The sequence below is a fragment of the Echinops telfairi genome, unplaced genomic scaffold, assembly GCF_000313985.2.
Source record: "Echinops telfairi isolate 266 unplaced genomic scaffold, ASM31398v2 ScPeMD7_18;HRSCAF=68, whole genome shotgun sequence".
Taxonomy (NCBI): Eukaryota; Metazoa; Chordata; class Mammalia; order Afrosoricida; family Tenrecidae; genus Echinops; species Echinops telfairi.
Genome location: NW_022103915.1, coordinates 23,896,811 through 23,922,369, shown reverse-complemented (window position 1 = coordinate 23,922,369; position 25,559 = coordinate 23,896,811). Strand labels below are relative to the sequence as shown.

Sequence of the window (25,559 nt, the reverse complement as noted above, 5' to 3'; positions counted from 1 at the left end):
AGAAAATGTTTTGAGAAACGATGTACAAATGCGCTTTACACAATTGATGTGTGTATGGAGTGGGATAACAGTTGTATGAGCCCCTAATAAAATGTTAAAAAACAAACAAACTATGGTACATACAAACAATAGAATACTATGAATCCCTAAAAAGCAGTGATGAATGCATGAAGCACATTGCTGCATGAGAAGAAACTGGAGGAAATCATGCTAAGCAAAGTAAGTCAAGCACAAAGGACAAGTACAACATGAGTCCAGTGAGATAAGCTTTTTAAAAAAAGAGCTACTGTATATAAACATTCCTGGGGTGAGGTCCAGGTAGTATGGCAGGGGTCAGACCAAGGATACATATGGTAGCCAATTTAAAGGGGAGGGGGAGGGAGATGTGGATAGCGGGGGAAGAGGGCACTAACCCACCCAAAGAGAGGGTATTGTTTATATCTCCACAGGGAAAGAGGGACCAGACTTCAACCCAGTGCTCCAAGATGTGAATGCAACATGCCAGTATGAAGCAGTGAACCAACAGAGAAGTCAGAGGGGCCAGGCCCAACCCAAAGTATGTGAACAGCTCCCCCTCTCCCAGAAGAATTTACTTCAGAGTACAGCACTGAAACTACTGCTCAGGGGAGGGACATGTCTGATCAGAGCACACAGGAACAAATGAAGGGGGAGGAAGAGAGAGTGGAGCATGAAACCACTGAGGACGATATTCCTGCTCAGAGCAGCCAATGCACAGAGAGGACCAGAAGGCTGGCCGCACTACCAAGAGGAATTACTGAAACCCAAATGAAGGCTGAACATGATAGTGGGATAAGAGGAAAGTAAAAGGAAATAGAGGAAAGAACTAGGCAACAAAGGCCACTTATAGAGGTCTAACTACAGGCATGTACATATGTAAATATATTTATATATGACAATGGGGAAATAGATCTATCTGCATATATTTATAGGTTCAGTATTAAGGTCGCAGATGGACATTGGGCCTCTACTCAAGTACTCCCTCAATGTAACAACATTTTGTTCTATTAAACTGGCATTCTATGATGCTCCCTTTACCGACACGATCGCTGAAGACAAAGCAGGTGCACAAACAAATGTGGTGAAGAAAGCTGATGGTGCCCGGCTAACAAAAGACAGCATCTGGGGTCATAGAGGGTTGTAGATAAACCAGCGGCCATCTAGCTGAGAATCAACAAAGCCCACATGGAAGAAGCACACCAGCCTGTGTGATCATGAGATGTTGATGAGATCAGGTATCAGGTATCAGGCATCAAAGAACAAAAAATCCTATCGTTGTGAAGGGTCACAGGGAGGAGACAAGCCAGTTAAGGCGCAGTTTAGCAATGATGAAACATACCATTTTCCTCTAGTTCTTTAATGCTTCCACCCACCCCCGTATAATGATCTCAATTCTACTTTACAAATCTGGCTAAACCAGAGGTCTGTACACTGGTACAAATAAGAACTGGAAACACAGGGAAATCCAGGACAGATAAACCCCCAGGACCAATAATGAGAGTAGAGATACAAGGAGGGTAAGGGGAAAGTGGAGTAGAAAGGGGGAACCAATCACAAGGATCTACATATAACCCCCTCCCTGGGGGGACGGACAACAGAAAAGTGTTTGAAGTGAATCATTGGACAGTGTAAGACATGACAAAATAATAATAATTTATAAATTATCAAGGGTTCGTGAGGGAGGGAGGCCGGGAGGGAGGCGGGGAAATGAGGAGCTGATACCAAGGGCTCAAGCAGAAAGAAAATGTTTTGAGAGTGATGATGGCAACAAATGTACAAATGTGCTTGACACAATGAATGTATGGATGGATTGTGATAAGAGTTGTACGAGCCCCAATAAAATGACTTTAAGAAATCACTGCATAATTTAATGATTCCCTGTTCCTTCAGACTTGCAAAATAAAGTCACAATTGGCTATCTTGTAGCAAATATGAGGATAGCCGCACACCAAATCCATGTATGGGCATCTGTAGAATATAAGCAGAGTGGTCAAGTGGTAGAATTCTCACCATCCATGTAAGAGATCTGGTTTGCATTGTTGGCCCATTCACCTCACACACAGCTACCATCTATTTGTTAGTGGCGGCTTGTGTGTTGCCATGATGCTGAGCAGGTCTTAGTAGAGTTTCCAGACAAAGAGAAACTAAGAAGAAAGGCTCATCTTTTTTCAAAAACCAGCCAAGGAAAATCCTCTGGATCACAACAGTCGAATTCAACAGTCATGAGTGACAGATACAGGTCCATCAAACTTCCCACATACTCCCCTCTACTTTCTGTCTTCCTTCTCTGCCAGAGGATGCAAGCATCCTGCAGATAGAGGGTTGAGGGTGGGGGCGGTGTGGGTAGTGGTCTGAAGTCCCAGGAAAGAAAGATCCACTCGATGTGGACTAAGCCCTTACTCCTAAAAAACTCTATGGAGCAGTCATCCCTATCAACTTGTATTATTGTACTGCGATTGAAGAAGAAACACACCTTTAAGGCAACATTAAAACTCAGTTCCTTGAGTAACTGTATGCAACTAATTTTATTTTATTTTCTCTACAATCATGTCTTTTTCGAAGGCAACAGGAACTGGACAGCAAACGAGGAATCCAGGGTGGTGCGCTCATCTTTCAGACAGATTGTCATGCTCACTTGTACTGCGAATTTGGCAATAAAAAATGCATAGAACCAAACATAGTGAGGAGAAAATATTTAAAATGCCAAATTCCTTCCCATGAACTTTTTGAATACTCCTTGAATTTTATTATCAATAAATATTATAAAATCACACGGGAAATCACTGATATAATCTAATACACCAGAAAAAGGAATTCTCCAAAAGGGTTTTTGCTTCTTAAAAAGAATAATTTTGAAAAATTTTTACACCGACATTAATGCTATATGATGAAGAATACCATGTGACTTACTTGGGCTAAAATCAAGATCTATTAGGATCTGTTAGTCCAAGATTAAAATATCAAAAATAAAGACTATAAGAATGGCTTGATTGAGAATGATGAGGGCAACAAATGTACAAATGTGCTTGACACAATGGATGGATGGATGGATTGTGATAACAGTTATACGAGCCCCCAATAAAATGATTTTTTAAAAAGATTGGCTTGAGCAACAATATTTTTGACATAATTATTTTGTTATCTTTGGGTTTCACTTACATATTTGTATATAAAGAAGGGCCTACGGGGCTATTGTTTTTGAGATGAGAAAATTAAACCCCAAAACTAAAAAGGATATCATTTACATAAAAAAACTAATATAGTCACAATATGCCAACTCTCTGAGGAACTAAACTATGTTATATATTTTATGTGTTCCACTGAAAATTTTTCCACACTACATGAGGCCTTAACTCAAGTTCTCCCTCAATACAAGAACACTTTGTTCTAATAATCTGGCATTCTGTGATCCCCACCTTCCCGACACAATCGCTGAAGACAAAATGGGTGCATAAACAAATGCGGTGAAGAAAGCTGATGGTGCCCAGCTTCAAAAGATATAGTGTCTGAGGTCTTAAAAGCTTGAAGATACACAAGGTGCCATCTAGTTGAGAAGCAACAAAGTCCACATGGAAGAAGCACACCAGCCTGTGTGATCATGAGGTATCGATGGGATCAGGTATCAGGTATCAAAGACCCAAAACAAAAAATATCATTGTGAATGAGTGGGAGTGAAGAGTGGAGACCCAAAGCCTATCTGTCGACAATAAGCCATCCCCTTACAGAAGGGTCACAAGGAAGAGACAAGCCCATCAGGGTGCAGTATAGCACCAATGAAAAATAAACTTTCCTCTAGTTCTTAAATGCTCCCCCCGCCCATCATGACCTCAGTGCTACCTTACAAATCTTACTAGACCAGAGCATGTACACTGCTACAAATAAGAGCTTTCAACACAGGGAATCCAGGACAGATAAACCCCTCAGGACCAACAATGAAAGTAGAGATACCAGGAGGACAAAGAGAAGGTGGGTGGAGAGAGGGGGAACTGATCACAATGATCTATATATAACCCCTTCCTAGGGGGACAGACCACACAAAAGTGGATGAAGGGAGACAGCAGTCGGTGTAAGACATGGCGAGGGGAAATGTGTAAATTATGAAGGGTTCATGAAGCAGGTAGGGGGAGTGGGGGAGGGAGGGAAAAAAATGAGGAGTTGATACCAAGGGCTCAAGTAGAAAGAAAATATTTTGAGAATGATGATAGCAACAAATGTACAAATGTGCTTGACACAATGGATCTATGTATGGATTGTGATAAGAGCTGTAAGAGTCCCCAATAAAATTATTTTAAAAAATTTTTCCACACTAAATGTTTTCTTACAATCATATTTAAATTTATTCACATTTACTGATTTTTTTTGGGGGGGGTCCATTTCTTCTTTCATCCTCCTTTGATTTGGTGGATCCAAAATCTTGTAACTCTAATAGTTCTCTCAACCAGGACCTCATGATTGGTAAACACTTTTGTGTCTTATCTGAAAACAACTTTATCTCACCCTCATTCGAATCATCCTGTTAGTTAGGTAGTGATTTCTGGGTTGAATTATTTTCTCTTTGACTGTACTCGGCCATTGCTCATATTTTTATGAAAATTTGCTCTCATTATTTAAATGTTAAGTCTCTAGAATCAGACTGGGCCCAATTGGCTTCCACCAAGAAGCATAATCTTTCTGTGATCCAGGTCTCCATATACTAAGAATGCCAGAGACATGCAATGTGTTTAATAATTGCTATCTTCTGTTGAGTTGTGGGGAACAGAAGGATTTCTCTCAAGCTGTCTCCCCCAAAAATATGTACCAGACTTAGCTGCTTGAGAATAACTGTACACTAGGCGGTCAGCGAAAGTAGGTCAGAGGTTATTCTCCTTAACATCAGCCATCTAGAGCAACCAGAATGTATAGTCTGACTCACCCTAAGTAGGGCCCAGTCCCTTCTGCGATTGTTCCCTTGAAGCAGTGCCCAAAGGCAAGCCCAGACCGCTCTAAGATGACTAAGCTTATCGAGTCCAGGGTCCACCCATCTTGCCACACATGCTCCCCTATTCCCTCTTCTTACTATTGCATGTTCACCCCTGGGTCATCCCCCTCCTATTGCTTGTATTGCCTATGTTGCAATCCCTCCCTATGACGTAGGTTGTTGTGAATTGTATTGCCCTTTTCTGTGACATGTGATTCTATAATGATGTCCCCCTAAAGTGGATAGAATGCGTGGTTAGCAATGGAGAAGGGAGCAAGCTCCGGGGCTGAAGGCTTTGCCCGGTTCCTGGGGCCCTCTCTGGCTCTCAGGCCAGGAGAAGCTTCCCGGTTCTTGGTCCCCGAGGCTGCTCCTGCTCTCGTAGCCAGGTTCCCCTCACGAGGACCACCAAGCAGGGCGGAGGTGAGCAATGCTACCATATAATATGTCTGACTGTATTATTGTAATATATCTCATGCTCTCGATGACTTTAATATAATACTTATAGATCTCAACCGTATTATTGTGCTTACTGAACCCGTGGGTAGTAGTAGCAGTGGGTGGGGGCCGGCCTCTCACCTCCTCATCATTTAATTTAATACTACATTGAGTGCCATTTCACATAAGTGGACTTTTCCCTCTCGTTACTTTTGAGATTTTCTTTGCATGGTATCATTGCTACCATGATGGCAAGCCTTTTAAATATTTCAAAGAATTTTTTTTAAGATTTAGAGTGAAAGGGATTTGTGAAAATGTAGGTAGGTGGAGTGCCTGTCATCAGAGACTCATATCCTCATTTTCCTTAAATATGACAATTATATATTGTTGTTCTCAAAAATCCTTCCGCCATTCACATCACAGCCACTCCTTCATGACTCTTCTCCTCAGGAATCTCCATACTCCTGCCATACAGCTGTAGGATCAGACATTACTTTTCTTCTCCACTGCCTCTTGGCATTTCTCAACTCACCTCACTGCCATTAAGTTTGTGCTAGTCCGGATTGACTAGAGAAATAAAATCAGGGACACTCATGTATGCGTATGAGATAGCTTAATATCATAGAGCAATTGCATATTGAGAAAACATCCCAGCCCAGTCCAAATCAAGTCCATAAGTCTGATATTAGCCCATATGTCTGCAAGGAAGACGTGATGAATTAAGGACTGAACAGACAATTTCACAGGGCAGTCCGAGCACACAAAGTGGCGTACAGTCATGAAACGTACCAAGACCTGGAGTTAGTAAACCGAATGGGAACCATATGCTCTGCATTTCTTAGACTGAGAGAAATGAAAATCTTCTAGCCTTTTGTTTCAATGTATCAGGGTTCTATCATTTCACCATCTGTATTGAACCTGTAGGCTGAGCAGGTACTCTGAGAAACTGAGTTTATATGAAGAAGCACTTGGCATCAGAATTAGAGAAAGACTCCCTAAGGAACTGCAATAGACAGATGACACAACACTGTTTTCCAAAAGTCAGGAGGGCTTGCAGCACCTACTGGTGAAAGTCAAAGAAGAAAGCCTTCTGTATGGATCTCACGCAATGTAAGGAAAACAGGAATCCTCACAACTGGACCAATAAGGAACGTCATGTTCCATGGAGAAGAAATGAAAGCTGTGGAAGATTGCAGGTGCTTTGACTCCCACTCAGGACATGTGGAACCAGCAGAGGGGACATGGGCCAACATATTGTATTGGGCAAGTCAGTTGCAAAAGATCTTTTTTAGAGTATTAAAGAGCAAAGATGTCACTTTTTTTTTTGAAGACTAAAGTGCCCCTGATGACCCAGGCCATGGTATTTTCAATGGTCTCATAATTCATGGGAAGGCTGTACAAAGAATAAAGAAGAGGTTGTGCCTTTGAATGATGGTGTGCGTGAAGAATATTAAATACAGAATGAGCACCTAGAAGAATGAACAAATTTATGTTGCTCCTTCCAAAACCAAAACACCAAACTCATGGCCATCAAGTCATCTTATTCGTAGTGACTCTATGGGACAAAGTAGAATGTCCCCTTTTGAGTTTATAAGGATGTCACTATTAATTAGAACAGAAAACCTCTTCTTTCACCTGCGGTGCAGCTGGTGATTTTATACGACTGACCTTGAGGTTATCAGCCCAACTTGTAACCCATTACGCCACCAGGGGGAGCCTCCTTAGATGATGAGAATTCGTCTCACATACTTTGTGTATGTGTGTTAGCCTGGACTGACTATGAAACAAATTCATAGACACTCATATGTGTATAAGAAAGAGCTTTCCCTTTGGCTCTTTCACGGCACTGTGGCAGTCAGCAAGAACAAGAGCCTTACAAAAGGTGGCCCAAAAGGAGTGAGGTAGCTAATTTGTTGTGCCAACCTGGCCCATAAACACATGTGGGGTTAATTGAAGGGCGGAGGAATGAATGGTTCAGTGAGCCTCGCCTTTCTAGTTCTCAGGTATCTTGCTCTCTGATGGTTGGACCAGGGTGCAGCTGCCTTAGCCAGTTCCCTGCTTCAGCTGGCAAGGCTCATTTCCTGCAAGACATCCCTGAGCAGAAGCCACATGGACTATACCCCGATGCAGCCCTGGGTGCTGGAGAAGCTGCGTGGAGACCCCTGACAGTGCTGAGATGCTTACACATTCACTGACTTGGCTTTCCTCCTGCAGTCTGCATCATTACATGTGCTTTGTGAGATGGAGGAGGACTTTGTGGATTGGTGTGGGACATATGGGTTAATGGGTTAATGTTGGACTTGTGGGCTTGGGCAGCACTGGGTTGGGATGTTTTCTTGATGCGCACTTAACCTTTATATAAAATTCTCTCTTCTACATGAATTTCTGTAGATTTGTTTCCCTAAAGTACCCAGACTAACAGAAGGAGTAAAGAAGAAAGTGGTTGATCCATTTTCTAAGACAGATTGGTATGATGTGAAAGCACCAGTTATGTTCAATATAAGAAATATTGGGAAAACACTAGTCACGAGGACTCAAGGAACCAAAATTGCATCTGATGGCCTCAAGGGTCGAGTTTTTGAAGTGAGCATTGCTGATCTGAAAAAGGATGAAGTTGCCTTTAGAAAATTCAAGCTAATTATGGAGGACATTCAGGGCAAACACTGCCTGACCAACGTCCCTGGCGTGGATCTTACTTGGGACAAGGTGCGCTCCATGGTCAAACAATGGCAGACCATGTTGGAGGCTCATGTTGATGTCAAGACTACCGATGGGTGTCTGCTGCGTCTGCTCTGTGTTGGTTTTACTAAAAAACGCGATAATCAGATTTGGAAGGCCTCTGTGCTCAGCACCAGCAGGTTCACCAAACCCGAAAGACAGTGATGGAGATCATGACCCGAGAAGTGCAGACAAATGACTTGAAAGAAGTGGTCAATAAATTGGTTCCAGACAGCACTGGGAAAGACATAGAAAAGGCTTGCCGGTCTCTTTCTCCATGTGTTTGTCAGAAAAGTAAAGATGCTGAAGAAGCCCATGATTGACTTGAGAAGACTCATAGAGCTTCAAGGTGAAGGTGGAAGTTCTGGAGAAACGACTGGAGATCAGACAGGTGCAAACGTGGAACGAGATGATGGTTGTGAGCCACCAGTTCAAGAATCTGTTTACAATTCAGACTTAATGTTGACAAATAAAAGGTCTTATTGTGAAAAAAAAAAGAAGAAAGAACTTTATATACAAGAGCAATTGAATATTGAGAAAACATCCCAGCCCAGTCCAGATTAAGTCCATAAATCTGATATTAGCCCATAGGTCTGATACCAATCTATAAATTCTGCTTCAGACTCACGAAACACATGCAATGACGCTGAATGCAGGAAGATCACAGGTCAGTGGGGAGAAAGTCTTGTGGATCAAGTGGTGGTGGAAGCGTCTCAGCACTGGCGTGGCTCTCCACGTGGCTCCTCCAGTTCCAGAGCTCTGGCTACATCCATGAAGCTCCATCAGACTCATCACCAGTAAAGTCTCTGTTAGCCAATGTGTGTCCCGCCTCCAGCGAGCTATTGATCTCCTTCAGACCTCCAAAGGAGGTCATCAAGCTGTGACCTGATTGACAGACTAAATCCACCTTTTCACTTGTAATCATCTCAAATTGACAACAGATTATGTAACTACCATAATACGATATCCAGTCCTTGGAGAACAACAACATGATTAGCAAGTAAAGTGAAATTCCGTGCCAATGAGCCCATTCTGACCCATAGTGACCCTCTAGGACAGGATAGAACTGCCTCTGTGGGTTTCCAAGGCTGTACATCTTTATAGGAGTAGAAAGCCTTATCTTTCTCCTGCAGAGCATTTGGTGGTTTCAAACTGCTGATTTTGCAGTTAGCATCCCAAAGCTTAACGTCCTATGCCCCCAGGGCTCCTTTTACTAAGTAAAGAGTCAATTAAAAGAGGAAGACCATCAACCAGATGGACTCACACTGTGGCTGTAACAATGGGCTCAAAAGTAACAACAACTTGTGAGGACTGTCAGAAGTGGGCAGTGTTTCGTTCTATTGAACGAGGGCCTCGGTGAGTTAGAACCTACTTGTCTGCACTAACAACAAGAACAACAAAAGCGTGCTTACTTGAATATATTTTTATGAAAACTCAACACTAACCACTGCAATTAAACCTGAAATTAGAACTCAGATGAACGTTTTTTTCCCTTATTGGGAGAAGATGCAGCCCTGGTGGCAAAGTGGGTTATGTGCTAGGCTGCTAAACACAGGGTTAGCAGTTTGAACTCACCCGCTGCCCCACAGGAGCAATAGGGACTTCCTGCTCCTATAAAAATGTCCGATCTGGGATACCCCGAGGAGCGATTATGCTCTGCCCTGTGGGGTTAGGATGAGTCCGAATCAACTGGGTAGCAATGAGTTTGTTCTCTCTCTCTCTCTCTCTCCTTCTCTCTCTCTCTCTGTGTGTGTCTGTGTGTGTTGGTAGGGATGCATGCATCATCATTGGTATTGTTACCACCTGGTAATAATAAAAAGCACACCAAATGTTTTACTCTTGGGCTTCACTTTGCTGCCAACACTTCACCCCTACAGAAGTTCCTAGGGCAGACTGCTCCCATCACTCTCTCCTTGGTACCATTGCTGCAAAAGTGGCCTTGGAAAGCTACCTGAGACTGCTCTACCTGTAGGCAGTCCAAGCAATCGGGGTGACCATGCTCACCCACTTAAATTTCAAAATGAAAATGAGGTGTGTCAATGACCCCCTGGGCTCTGGGTCTCTATATCCTTGCTGCATTTTCTGTGAAACCCCCAGAAGAGAGGTCACTTTGACTGCATTCGGGAACTCTAATGGGAATAAGCCACCATCATGGTGAGATTTACCAGCAGAGAGGTGATTCAATTCAAACTGAGTGCAAACCATCCTCCTGCTGGCCAACAAGAAGGGTCGTTTCCCCTCTCTGGAAGTGTATGCTCTCCCCTCACCTTGGTTAACCTAACACTGTTAGAGCCATAACAGAACACTGTGCCGATCCCAAGTGGGCACAGAACAACTCTCTAGAGTGGCTTTGTTATGGAGGTGCCGGGCAGTCGGTTTATTTGCTTCCCGTCTCTTCAAAGCAGTGAGTACGGAGAGCGAAGACATAAGTGTTCCAGAATGACCTCCCTGTGCAGAAGCCAGGGAGCAGGCTGCCTCTTAGCTTATTCTGCAGGAAGAGGAGGCACCTACCTCCTCCTGGTTATGCAAGCGATGGGCTCTGAACCTGACTCTGACAAGCCTGGCAAGTTTAACTGTTGTCTCACTATGTGAACTTAGCCAATTCCTTGGTCTATCTAAAGCTCAGTCAACCCATCTGTAGAATGGGAATAAAAAGAACTACCTTTTGGATTGTGAAATGAGCAAAGTACTGGATACTGACAAAATTATTGTTCTTGTTCCTTCCCTTCATCAAAGACTGTATTTCTTTCCGCCCCATGGAGAAGAGTTGTCTGAATAAGTTCTTTCTGTGATCTCTTTTCATTCCAATGCCTTCTTTGAGAAAACTACCCTATATCGGTCAGGTCGTTATACTGCGGTGGCTTGCATGTTGCTGTGATGCTGGAAACGATGCCACTGGTATTTGAAATACCACAGGGACACCCATGGTGAACAACTTTCCACGGAGCGTCAAAATTAGAGGAAACAACTGCAAACATCTATTATTAATCAGAACATGAAATGTACAAAGTTAGAATCTAGGAAACTTGGAAGCCATTAAAAGTGAAATGTACACAAAAAGATTCATATCCTAGATGTAAGTGAGCTGAAATGAACTGGTTTGGGCCACTCTGAATGAGGCAATCACATGATTTCTATGCTGGGAAAGACAATCTCAAGCAGATTGGCATAGCATTTTTTGTCAAAAAGAAGGTTTCAAGATTGATCTAAACATTCAATGCTGTGTGTGATAGGGCAGTATCAACATACTTACAAGGTATGTCAGCTGTTGTTCACATGTATGCACCAACCACTAAAGCTAGTGATGAAAAATTAAAGAATTCAATTAACTGTGAGAAACAGAACCAGGAAAAGAGTGTATGTGGACGAACAACACTACTCGCTGTGGAGTCTGGGGGTCTGGGGCTCCTGTCGGAGGAGACCTTCACATGGGTGGGTTGGAGATGCATCCCAGTCACATTCTCCTAAGGAAAAGTGATTCCCTACAGTGTCCCCCCACAATACTGCCAATTTTAAGGTGCTGTTTGCAAATACATGGTCGCTTACTATACTCTTGAAGGTCAACTGCTTGAAGGCTCTCTGCTGAAAGGTTATCCAAAGAAATCAAAGCATCTAACCTTAAGTATGACCCACTCTTTTCTGATAAGGATCATAGATGATTCCCCTGGAGAAGAGTTCAAAGACATGTAAGGTCAAGCCAGCTCAGAGACGATCAAGGTTAGGCTACCATCTTGACTTTAGAGCCTGCCCGTCTTGTTTTGTATGTACCTTCCTGTCACGTGTATGGCTCTAGTACCATCCCTTCCTATTACATGTATACCCCTAGCTTGTCCCTTTCTGTTATGTGTATGCCACTAATACAACCCCTTCCTGTTACATATGTGCTCACCATGGCTTGCATGCCCGAAATTATATAAGCTCATGAGAGAATGCATACTGCCTCATTCTGGTTCGTCTCTATTGAAAGAGGTGAGCCCTTGCATGCCTTATCTCGTGTCTTTTTAATGTACTCCTCAATTACACAACCACCCCCTTAAGACCCATCCAGATGTGGGGCTGCACCTCACAATTAACTTCTTCAGTCTGAAACTAATGAATCATGCAACTGAGATACATTGATCATTACTGAGGACTAAAGTGGGAAACAAAGAGGAAGGATGCGAGTTAGGGAAGAATACTGAAAGGTAAATGGACTGCCAGAGAACAAGAAGTCTGCCTTGAAGGAAATGCAGGAGAGTGCTCCTGAACATCAAGGATGGCAAGACGTCATCTCACATACCAGAACATGTTATCAGGAGAGAGACCGGTGTCTGGGAAAGGACATCATGCTTACTAAAGTAGAGGGTCAGCGAAAAGGAGGAAGACGATCAAGGAGATGAATCGACACCGTAGCTACAATAACAGGTTCAAGCACAACGATTGTGAGGATAGCACCAGACTGGGCAGTGTTTTGTTCTTGTACAAAGGGTTGTTATAAGGCAGCACTTAACAACAAAGATTTGAGAGCGAGACCCCCATACACAGGGGTCAAGAGTCCCTGGATGGCACCAATGGTTGAGCTTGACTACTAACTGAAAAGTTGGCTTTCCAACCCACCTAGAAGTGTGTCAGCAGAAAGGCTGGACAGTCTGCACTGTGAAATCCACATGGAGCAGAGTCTACGCTGGCACACATGGGAATTGCTGTGGTGATCAACTCCACAGCAATTGTTTGATTGTTTGGTATAGAAAAGTTCCCTTGATTGTACAAAGTAGGAATGTATGGCGAAGAGCCACCATACTTGTATATAAAGCATATTTTGAAAGGCTTTTAAAAACATGAAAGTAACATTTAGTAAGGGTATGGGGCCCTGATATGTATTCAGATTTTGAAGCGCCAGGCCCAAGGCAGGCTGACTTGTGCTTGGACAGGCTCAGGAGATGAAGGTCCACAGAGGGAAGTGGATTGTTGCAGATACAGTTAGGCTAAAATTTAGCACACTATCATTTGTTCTTCCTTATGATCCCTTTAAATTTGCTCTAGTTTTTAATAATTTCTGCTTTCATTTGTGGTTTTTATGTTTTGTCATTGTAAGGGCTTTTTTAGTGTTTTTCTGTATATAAAACCCAAGATAGGTAAATCTATAGAAATATTAACTGGAGTAATGGTTCTTTGGCATATGGAAGGGGAGGTTGGGGAGAAATGGGGAGCTAATAATAATGAGTCCAAGAATGAAGAAAATGCTCTAAAACTGATTTTGATGATGTTTGTACAAATCATTTTGATGTAACTTAACTATTGAATTGGATGGCATGTTAATTATATGCCAATAAAACAGTTGGGGAGTGGAACAAGGAAGTTGACTTTGAGAACTAAGGTATGCATGACCCAAGCCATAGCATTTTCAATTACCTCATATGCAGGTGAAAGTTGGACATTGAAAAAGACTGAAGAATCATTACATTTGAATTATAGTGGTGGTGGTAAATATCAAAAGTACTATGGACTGCAGAAAGAACAAACAACAAAGAAATCCGTCTTGGAAGTACAGCCAGCATGCACCTTAGAGACAAGGATGGCAAGACTTCAGCTTATGTTCGTTGGACATGTTGTCAGGAGAAGCTAGCCCCTGGATAAGGACATCATGCTTGGCAGCGCAGAGAGGCAGCAAAAGAGAGGAAGACTCTGGTCAAGATGGATTGACACAGTGGCTGTATTGATGGGCTCAAAACTAAGAACAATTGTAAGGATAGCACAGGACTGGGCAGCACTTCACTCTGTTGTACATAGGGTAGCTATGGGTTGGCATCAATTCCATGGCATCGAACCACCACAACAAAATCACGTCCTAAAATATAGCTGAAATATTTTCATGCTCAAAGGTTATCAGCCAGCCACAAGTTTAACTCATATTGAAACGTGCTGTTTTGTTTGTCTGATGTTAGTTGTAGAAGGATGGTGTCTAATGGCAAAAAGCGGATAAAGGGGGGAGGAAAGATTATTCTTAATACAGCATGCCTTATCATCTCTAGAGTTTTGCTTAAAAGCAACCAGTTATGGTGAGAAAAAAAAAGTGAAATATCATTTAAACCAACGCATTCTCTGTGGTTGGGTTTACCTTCCCCTCAAAATTACAAGAACACTCTAGTCCATAGCGGATATTTGTCTGTAACATTTCTACCAGTGGTTGCAAGCATACTTCCCTTGGCACTTCCTGACACCCTGGCTCTTCCTTCTGGGTGATGTCTTACTGTGTGTACGGATTTTTCATTTTCAGAGACTATAGCTGGTACCATAAATGTAAATGTGTATCCCTACCAAGCAGCTCCGTGGTGTCTGATTTCTACTCGTCATCTTTGTGGTTTTGTTTTTGTTGTTTAATAAATCATTTTATTGGGGGCTATTATAGCTCTTACAACAACCCATATATCAATTCTAACAAACACATTTGTACATATATCATCATTTTCAAAACATTTTCTTTCTACTTGAGCCCTTGGTATCAGCTCTTTTTTCCCTCCTAAGTCTTTTCAACTTGATTTTTGTCTTGCTGAATAGCCAAGAACTTTTATTTTCTGTTTTCTGAAACACCTAAAGAGTTTGAACACCGACTCAACGGCTGACTGAATTACGGACAGTTGTGTGCTGAGGCCTTTTTCTGCAAACTTATTTCCTGGTGCACTTTTGTTGTAAACTGACTTACCAGAAGATGCACAGTGGATATGCTTTCTGGTGTGATATAGGAAATAGGAAATAAAGGTGAAGATGGAAAAAAAGAAGCATGTTTACTCAACAGATACATGTGAAAGTGTTTGCATACTGTACAGAGGGGTAACTGAGCATGAACCTGTTGAGCTGGCAGCACACACTACTACGCATGATTAATAAACCATTTCGTATGAACTCGGTGCTAAAGGCGGGTTCGTTCCCAAATTTATTCTTCTCTCTCTCTGTTTTTGATTGCAAATAACAGTAACCAACTCCGCTTAAATAGAAAAGGAGTTGATTGGAAGAGCACTGAGTAGTTTGCAGAATCAAACAAGAAAGCATTGTGTACTGTTGAAAACAGGTGGACAATATATGACCATCGACAGTACTGCCAGTGGGCTGCCTGCTGCCAGGTAGTGGAAAGGGAACTAGGCATAGGGTCTCCGCTTCCGGCTCTAGCTTTTATTTGTTGTGTAATAACTACCTTCAGTTTACAGCATTTCTTTGGGTTGTTGGGGCCTATTTTTAAAATTAGATCAGGCCAAAAGAACTCTAAGTTCACATATACTAGTATCAGAAAGTATTTTCAGCATCTAGAATGTACCAGGACGAGAGAGGAGGTGGACGAGTTAGCCTACTGTTAACCAAAATTCCAAGAACATAAATTAAGATTGTTGTTGAAAGTCCAAAATATTTACAGTCAGCTCTCTTCTACCTCTCCATTCCCCCAACCCCTCCACCTTTCAATAAAAATTCCTTTTAAGCTTCATCAGTAGGGAGGTTCTAACTCTGGAAGGTGATAAGCAAAGCCAGCTAAGACAGGTGGCCAGGGTGGATGCATCCCCCATCTAGATTTACAATCTAACATGAGGTTTCAAGGGACAGAGGCCTATAACTCCTGGTAAAGTACAGGTTATCAATTGTTTCCTGTGATTGTTACAAAACTTGCTCATTTTTTCCCATGAGCATGCAAAACCTGCTTCTGTTTTTACCACTTTGTGTACATACGGCTTTTCTTGTCTTTTTTCAAGTTATTAATTGGGAGTTAATACATATATCATTCTAGTTCAATCACAGCAAGCAGAATTGCACAATTGCTACCACTGTCAGTTTCCAAGCATTCTTTTCTTCCTGGACATAATCTCCCTTGACCACCCCCACCCCACCACTGGACCACCGCCCGTTAGGTTTCTCGGATGGTAATACCTGGGTCCTTGGCTTCCTGTTGAGAAAGGATTCACTCCTCTGAAGCCTGGCTTGTGATACAAGTGAGTTTTATAATGGATAGAAGAAGTTTCAGGTTTTACATAGGCATCCTCAGGACACTTCACACCTGCACATAGATTCTGGCTTTTTCAGTCCTGGGCTGGGAGGCGTGGTTGACTAGACCTGTTGACCCCATTGGCTGAATTAAGCTCACCTGGCCCAGATTGGGGCCGACTCAGGTGTACTGCCTACCTGGGTGTACTGCCCCTTCCTGGCTTGGAGCCTGAATTTTGGAGGGTGCCCAGTGGACACCCTAGTCCCTGTTTTGACGACCTAAACAACTAGCCCCCAATACAAAACAAAAACACCTTATTTTACTTGCTGTTCCTATAGGTTCATCAATCCTGAGTTTCATGTACCAAAACAAAGAATATATAACACAATCTCAAGAGGGCAATCTCCAAGGACAAAATACCTGAGATATACCCTAATACAAACAAAACAAGAATAAAGAAAATGTTGAAAACCAAATCAGATCCCACATACATCAGACAGGGGGATCAACTGAAAACCTGCTTCTTTTGTCACATAATTTAAGTCATGTAACTTCCTTGATTTTACCTGGATTTTTAAAGCAGTTCGCAAGTAGCAAACCCCCGTTTCCTTGTCTCCTGCTTCAGAATACTGAATCAACGTGGTCTCCGTCTTTGACTGGAGTAAGACAGGCAATCTTGGAGCCTTGTTCACAGCAATATTTGGAATGAAGCAAATAGTTGGTGGTTCAAGCTCATCTAGAATGAGTTTACCTGGAAAGCAAGGCCTAGTGGTCTGCTTGGGAAAGGTCACAGCTACAAAATCCTTAGACAACACAGGGCTGCCATAAATTGGAAATGATTAAAAGTTGTTTCTTAACACTTTACATGAACTCTTAAAAGGATAATGCATGATAACTATCATTCTGCCCATTTTATAAACAAGGGACCTGGAACTTGAGGGAGGGAAGAGAGAACACCTTGCATGTGACCCCAGATCAATCTGGTCCCAAAGCCTGTGCTCTTTGCAGTTTTCGGGGTGCATCTCGGGGCTGTGCATACAGATCTTCAATGCTGTCTCACAAACCAGGTGGCTGCTACTTGTGCAGCAGAAGGAATTCTACCTGGGCCTGGGTTCAGAGAGAGCCCTGGTGGAGTAGTGGGTGATGTGCAGAGCTCTTGATTACATGGTCAACAGTCTGCAGGAGTTTCTGCTTTCCAGTTCTGTACAGTCACAACCTTGTTCTGCTCTGTCCCGAGTCATTGAGTCGGGATCAGCTGGAAGACAATGTGTGAGAGAAGACAAACCTACAGTACAGATCAGCACGAGACCATGCAAGGCCCTCCCCGTCCTGTGTATAGTTGAGCTCTGGTTGAGGGAACCTACTGTCTGCTGCTCCCTGCTTTAACAGAAGCAGCTTGGACAAGAGAAATAATACTCCCCGATGCTACTCTGAATTTGCGCTTAGACTAGGTAGCAATGAAACTCACAAAGTTGTCAGAATCATGAACTACTGGTATGTTTATGGTAACACCAGCAGATTTTACTGGTACACTGCATGTGTTAGATAAAGAAGGGAGTCATGGAGGGCCCCTACCTTTCAATTTGAGCTTCTGATACAGTGGAGTCTTTAATCAAATTTAAGGAAGCAGGATTAGAAGTATCATACAGCAGTGACTAGGGAAAATCATAGTGAAACATAAGCATTAAAACAAAACCACCATCAATTGCCTCATATATACAAGGTAGAACTGGCCCACCTGTGGGTTTCTGAGACTGCAACTGAGCTAACTCCCAAGAAGCAAATGATGGTTTCTAAGTGCCGACTTCCAGGTTAACCACCCAACGGGCATAACCACTAAGCCACCAGGGCTCCGAGACATGAGCGGTAGGCAGGATCATAGAGGCATAAATCCTGCTATTGTCACATTAAAATAATGCGATGTTCCAGAAGCGACCAGTAGGCAACTGCTGTTATGAACAAACTTCAGGAAGGCAAAGTGTGAAGTCGAGGATTCAGAACATTCTTGCTTCAAGAAAGCAATTCATTTCCCATGTCAAGTCCAAAACTAAGATGAAGCTTCTAGAACTTTTTCATTGACAAACTCCATCTGTAGAAGCATCGAAAGTCAGGTGGTGGCAATAATGAAATCTCACAGATTTCATTAATCTAAAAAGTTCTATTCTGTGACCATTTTCCCCCACTAAAATACCTGGGCATGTATACATTTTAGCAGCACCAGGTGTCAAGGGCTGTGCTAAAGGCATGTGCATGATCTCTCATTGCATCCTCACCGGTGTGTGAGGTAGTCAGGTTCAGCAACATGCCCATGGCCAGTTAGTGACCCAATCTACACCAGGCATGAAAACAGAGCCTGTTTTCTGTCTTTCATAGCATGTTTTCTAAGTCCCCAAGCACGACAGCGCTGGATCACGCTCTCTGAATCAGAGATCACTAAATGGAGCCGAGTTCGTATATAATTTGCCCTCAGATTCCCTCGGAGGAAAGACTGATCTGCCCTCCCCCCTCCACGCACTGGAGGGTTGGAAAGGTGACCCGTCATTTACTTCCAGGGAAAGGCTGCCAAGTGATAGCAGAGTGAGTCAGGGCAGAATCAGTGTGAGGTGCCCACAGCCTTGATTCTTACCATCTCAATGTTTTCCTATCTATAAATAGAGGGAAATCTACTAGTATTTGGGAACTCATTTGACTTTTAAAATATTAAGAGTTGCGCTCTATAGTTTTACCTTTGGGGAAAATTAGCTTAGACTAGATAATCCAGAAAATGTTTATTTCAAAATTCTCAAACTTTCACTGCCTCTTCTCACTCTGACCACAACCCTTCACTATTTTGACCATTTAGGTGTTTCACTCCACTTGTCATTTTGAATCAGGCAATTAGTTATGGCATGTGAATGCTCACCATAAAGTAGGCACCATTTAAGAGTTTTACACATATTATACTTCATATCCCTCTCAAAACCCTTTCACAGTGAGTTTACAGGAGAAACTAGGCCAAAAAAGTTTGAGATCAGCAGCACTGTAGTAAGACTTGAATTAACACTACAAAAATACAAGATTTACCGGCATATGTAAAATAGTTTTTATTATGGTTGTTTTAATAGTTAAAATTTGCATGTTTCCTACATAATAGGATTAGAAAATTACAAAAAAAGGCAAGCTTTCTTCTCTTAATGACTCATTTGAATTACCTATGAAATTAAAATACTTGCTACTTGCTTAATATCTTCTAAAATACAAAATATATTCAATATGCAATACAAATCTTAACCAAATTAATATGCAATTATTTACAAGCTCTGTACTAAGAGGGAATGAGTTAGCTAAACATCAAAATAAAAAACGCCGAATAATTTCACCCTAAGTGACTGTTTGGAGTAGAAATATTCATTTAATACAAGGTTAATCACATCAAATTAGTTACACATTGTTAGTGTAAATTTAGGCCAGCTAAAGTTACTGTGTTCTGAAAACACTCTTTAAAACACTAGTAAGACTTTGTAACAGTTTTAATAATTCAGAAAGGCACCCCACGCTATTTATCTTAACTATATAGAATTGAATGATAACCTTGTTTTTGATAATGGAACTTATCATTAACAATGTAAACCATTTCCCTTTTCTAGACTGTATGTCATTCAGTGACCTCTATGTAACAATGTGATACACTAGTAAGCAAACCAAGCAACATGGCTTCTTTTTTAAATAACATCTTTAATTAAAGTTTTTGCAAAGGTAAAATATTAAACTTAAAATAGGTCTTAGTACATCAAAATACTAAGTTCTCTAATTGTATTCCAAGGATGGCCTTTTAAAACATAATATCCTGTATGTCACAGAAGAGCAACCTCGGTCTGCAATTGTGCAGAATGAATTTTACAAACATAATAAATATATTTACGCCCTTACACATAACAGTATGTACAACAGCAGTTGACAATAGTAGCTCAGAACAGCAAAAGATCAGCGTCCTCCTCCCCACCCCACCCCTCAATTACAGCTCTGATGCCCACTGGACTGATTTCAGGGAAGGTGATTGATTCTCAGTTACTAATTTAATGTAGTTCTTCCGGTAACAGAAGCAAGAAGTCTCTTCTGTTCCTTAAATGAAAAAAATGTGTTCTTCCTTAAACCACAGAAAAGGTTTTGTGTTTATCCTTAAACCATAGAAAATAACAAAAAACACTGAAAGCCGGCTTACAAGGGGAAAAATATAAACTTCAGAATAATTTCCATAGCACAATATTGGATTAAATGCAAAACTATATGAAATTGACCCACAAGGGAAATATATAAATACAACTATTCCTTTAACCAATGGGTTTGAAGTCAGAGACAGCTGATTCATCTAGGGAGACAGATGAAGGAAACTGAATACACTAACACAGATCAATAAATCATTACATTGCACAAAAGCTCAAAAAAGGGTCAAGGTAAAATAACCTAGAAATATAGGATTTTCTCAAGTGGAAGAGAATGCTGTTAAAAAGGGTAATCCCAAGAGAAAATTATGTCTGTTTTCCTATACAAGGTCTATGTCCCCCTCTGAAAAGAATGGTGATGTTATTGCTATGAGATAATCAAATTTTACTTAGAGATAACTTCTCAGAAAAGCCAGAAGAAAACAGCCAAATCCTTTTATTTTTCCTAGCAAATGAAAATCTTTACACAAAAGCTATTATATTTTTGTGATCTTGTTTTCTAAAACCAGAAATCTATTAGAAATATGCTCCTTAAGAACATAGTTGGGAATCTCTTTATACACACTGGTCAAATGTTGACATATTCCCAGAACACTATCAAGGTGTCTTTCATTTTAAAGAAGCAACAATGTAAATGTGATACGATGGTATTTAATTAACAAAAAGAAATGTTTAAAAATGTAAAAACTCAATATAAAGACACCTTGCATATAACAGACATTTTACTCTAGAAATGAACTGCACATTAAAGAGCTGTTCTGGGCCATCTGTGGCATGCCACAGAAATGGAATGTGCTCCCAAGCATTCCCGTGGTCTGCTAACCCAACAACCACCGCACAAGGGTATGTATACTGAAAGGCACACAGTTCACCTTCTCTGTTCACTTCTGTCCATTTTCCCTTCACACTGTTCACTATGTTAACCTGCTTTTAAGATGCCATCCAGGAGCTCAGGTTCCAGTGTTGAATGTGCTTGGCTGCCTGGGGCTCAAACCCACCAGCTGCTTCGCAGAGAAATGATGGGGTTTGCGTAAAGATTTACAGCCAGGGAAACCCAATTGGAATCAACTTGATGGCGGTGGGTTTGGTTTTTGGTTTACGATGCCATCACTATCTGTGCAAATCTAAACATATTCTTTTCTGAAAACTTCTCTTTCTAGAATACGAAGTCTGAGCTATTATCCCCTGCCCCCATTTGGATAATATAACTTTCAGTTTAAAACTCTGAAAGTGGGAATCCCTTGTCTTTTCAAAGGAATGACATTTTTATGGAACCCAATGAAATGTTTTGTTAAATACAATGTTAAAAGCATGATTAAGAATTCAAGTACAATAAAAGCAAGTGACATTCTTACAGTAAGTCACTATAATAAAACAAAAACATGCTATTTGACTGCAAAGAAGTACAATTCAGTAATATATATGTAAGAGCACAATTTGGTATGCAGTGTTGGATTGGCTTTCAGAATTTTCAGGTACGTTTGGCAAGCATGCCATTTTAATATGCAATACACAGATACAAATGATTGTTTCCCCTTCTAACGAATGGTGGTGAGTCATTCTGAAAGCAGTGGTTGTTCCTGTTCAGGGGCGGGTGTGGGGTGTGGGGTGGGGGTGGGAATACAAACAGGCTCTGATTACAGATGCTTGTCTACTTAGAGGGTAATCCACGTGTTTCAGTAGCACAAGAGCTACTAGACAGCCAAAAGCTTTGAGCTTCGTCAACTCTGCAGCACTACTTAGACTTGTATAGGTAGTTCAGGTCACTGACTTCTTCAGTGGGTAAATATAAACCTACGAGCAACTGTACTGAAGGGCAACTCAATAGAACTGTGACCCCACCCCTCCCTCCATTTCTCCCCTGTCTCATTAATTAAAAAATGGCGTGTGCCTTCAGAGTAGTGGGGTAAACAAATCTCCAGAAAGAGTTGATACAATAAAAATAAAAACCGTATTCTCAGACATGGCATCTAAATAAAATTTAACTACCAGCATTTACAAGAAAGCTTAGAAAATAACATAAGTTAAAAGGGACAGAGTTGGTGAATGGGATAGGAAGTAGGCAAAAAACAAAACAAAAAATTATTAGGCCTTTTGAGAAGTTTAAAGATTTGTATTAAAAAATGAAAATATACTATATAATAGCTCACAGTTTTTTTCCTTGCAATGTACTTTAAAGTGTTTATGTGTTCCTTCTGGTAACACACAAAGGAAAGCAAATGGAAGACTAAAAATACATATATTATATATATATACAAGTAACTTAAAATATGAATCTTGTCAAGATAAACCATAAAAAGCTGACTTAGTTCTACGAACACAAAAGGTGAACGCACTGCTCCCAGGAGGCACGTTCACAACGAACTCCACGCTGCCATGTTGTCCATCGGAGTGCCTTCCGGAATACAGAAATGCTACTCTTAATAGACACATTACATTTCTGGTTTAATACACAAATCAAAGTCCTCAATGTGCAAACTGGAGTCCGTGTCTCTATTATTAATGGCCTGGAAGGGCCACCAAATGAAGAGGTAAATCTCTACTGAGTAACCCACTCCTTTCTACTCCCCAAATTTCTCCTCAGATTACAAAGCTGTTTTAAACATTTGTTCAGTTAAGAGTACATTTCCCATTTTCTCCCAGTCAACACAATAAACTATTATAATTGCTAGCCTAATAAAATCCAGGCCTTCACCACCTGCTCTACGCCTCAATCAATGCACAGAGTAGTATCTAAATATTTTGCTTTGTGCAAAAAACTAAACAGATATATAAGCATACACTTCAGCCCAACAAGAAAAATCTTGATCTGCTTATAGCTGTATACAATTTCAACTAAATGGAATACCTCTGTGAAAGAAAACTGTATTCCTGAGGAATCAATCTGGGGCTTCTTTTAAAGGTGTGAGACTAAAAGAAAGTTAAGTTTCCGGTGAGGAAATTAAAGTTAGTATTTTAATCTCACTCAATTCAGGCAAGACACAAGTCTTTAAATTACATTTAATATATATAAACACCTAATTAAAATAAATATCCACTTCTGGGTCTGCTGTTGCTCCAAAATAAAAGTGATCACAGATTAACTTCCTTTAAATTCTTGAATAGATGTTTCATAAAGCAAAAAAGGAAGAGAGGTATCTATCGCTGAGGGAGAATAGCAGGTAAAAGTACTTAAGACCTATTATGAGAGTTTTAAATTGTTTCCGTATACAAGTGAATTAAAATTCGTCACCATAATTCTTACCCTCTTGTAAAAAGCTCGCACGCAATTTTTACCAAATATAACCACACACAATAAGCAGTTTCAAATCCATCTATCAAAAGGTAAGTTTTTTCAGTTCATTCAACAAGTGTCTTATGATTTAAACCAAGCTGCAGGAAGGAATATAGACAAAGTTTTACATGCTAATTACCGGTGACAGGTACCTGTATTTAAAATGGACAATTAAGGTTCTCCTACACAAAACCCTTAAGCCCTCCCACTCCCAACAATAGCAGGGGCTACAGTTCCATGGCTTGCCCCTTAGAAGTAGTGTCTGTTGTCAACATAGCTTTGTTCCAGTCGCCTTGCTTCTACTGCACTTTTCTGACATGCAGAAGTTAAGTTTTGGTTGGTACATGTCCCAAGTTTCAAACCGTCCGCTTTAATTTTTTGTTTTGTTGTTTTATTTATTAAAAAAAAAAAAAAAAAAAAAACAATCCTTCACCATTCTGCATCTCCAATGGCTTTGGAAAATATATAATCTCTTCCATTAAGATTCATTATGCCATCCTTGAGATGAAACTTCCATTTGTTTTTACTTCTGTGTATCTAAAACAAAATAACCACAAAGTTAAAGTAAAATAAAAACAACCATCAAGAAAGCAAGTAACAAAAACTTACTTTTTTAGCTTATCCACAATTAACATTTTTCCCAGCTCTTTAACACATATGTTCACTGAATAACTTAATAATCAACGATAATTCTCTCAAAAATATCTTCTACCAGGTTTACATAAACACCTCTGCCTAGGTCATAGGACATTTTATACTGACAAACATTTGAAACAGCACTCCTGGACCCTGGCATTCTCAAGAATTGTTTGCTTTTGCTCCAGAATTCTTTTTATGTCTAGTATTTCCTTACCATTTGTTCTTTCTTCAAGCCTTCTGTCTACTAACCACAGGACACCACTACTTTCCCTCAACACTGACATCATGTTTATAGCATTACCTTCCTCTTCTCCCCAACTAAATTTTCAACATAACAACATCTACCCTGCTGATCCTTCTAATGCGGTGGCCTCGAAAGTATCAGCACCGTTATCTCTATGAACTACTTTATCTCTATTTGACTTTAGTGGTCTTCAAGATGACTGGGGAATTGATTTCTTAAATGCCACCAATATTCTTCTAGTTTGGACATCCAGGGCCATTGAGCTATTGTCACAACTTTTTACCTGATTTTCAGGTCTTCAGTCATATGTATCATTATAGGAAAGCACAATTCTAACCAATCACTTCTGTTTGACCTTTACTTATAAAAGATCTGGGAATAATTAACCTTTCCATGCTAATTTTCTACTTTTACCACCCTTAAAGCCTATAAGTCAACCGAAAAAAGTATTAGTCTTTGGTTCCTATTTCCACAAATCCATCCTTGTTTTCAAGGTCTACCTCAAAAAACACTGCCTCAAAAGGAAACAGAGGAAAGCTCTAGGAAGCAAAGCTATAGCTAGAGGTATTGAGATGTGTACTTATGTAAATACATTAACCCACAAAAACAAAGGTATTGGTCTATGTACATACATTTATAAGGCAATACACTGAGGGCGCAGACAGGCCTTGGGACCCAGCCCATACCCTGCCCCTCAATACAAGAACACTTTAACAAAGTCACATTTTGTGATGCTTACTGCCCCCCTACCCCGACACGATAGCTGAAGACAAAATGGGTGCATAGCAGATGTGGTGAAGACAGCGGATGGTGCCCCACTATTAACAGATATAGCCTGGGGTCTTAAAGGCTGAAGTGAAACAAGCGACCATCCAGCAGAGAAACAACAAGCCTACATGGAAGAAGCACACCAGCCAGTGGGATCATGTGGTGTCATCAGGACTGGGCAACGGGCATCAGAAGTTTCATAACAAACAACAAACGAACAAAAACACGTTGATGAGCAGAGACCCAAAGGCCATCTATGGACAGTGGAACATCCCCCACAGAGGGGTTGCAGGGAGGGGATGAGTCAATCAGGGTGCAGTAGAGCACCAATGGGTCACGCAACAAGCCTCTGATCC

At 41.0% G+C, this 25,559-nt stretch overlaps 1 protein-coding gene and 1 pseudogene across 3 annotated transcripts in view; one reads left to right on the top strand and one right to left on the bottom strand.

Annotated features, from left to right (window-relative positions):
* The first annotated feature begins 7,846 nt into the window (after nucleotides 1-7,846).
* Nucleotides 7,847-14,730, top strand: LOC101638121 (annotated as a pseudogene).
* Nucleotides 14,731-19,144: 4,414 nt separating this feature from the next.
* GTF2A1 (general transcription factor IIA subunit 1) overlaps nucleotides 19,145-25,559 on the bottom strand; it is a 44,610-nt gene continuing 38,195 nt past the window's right edge. For all 3 annotated transcript variants that reach the window (XM_004698748.2, XM_045287899.1, XM_045287900.1), the window contains one exon: nucleotides 19,145-24,089. In XM_004698748.2, the coding sequence (XP_004698805.1) occupies nucleotides 23,982-24,089 (108 nt within the window). In that variant the 3' untranslated portion in view covers nucleotides 19,145-23,981. The remainder of the gene's footprint in view (nucleotides 24,090-25,559) is intronic.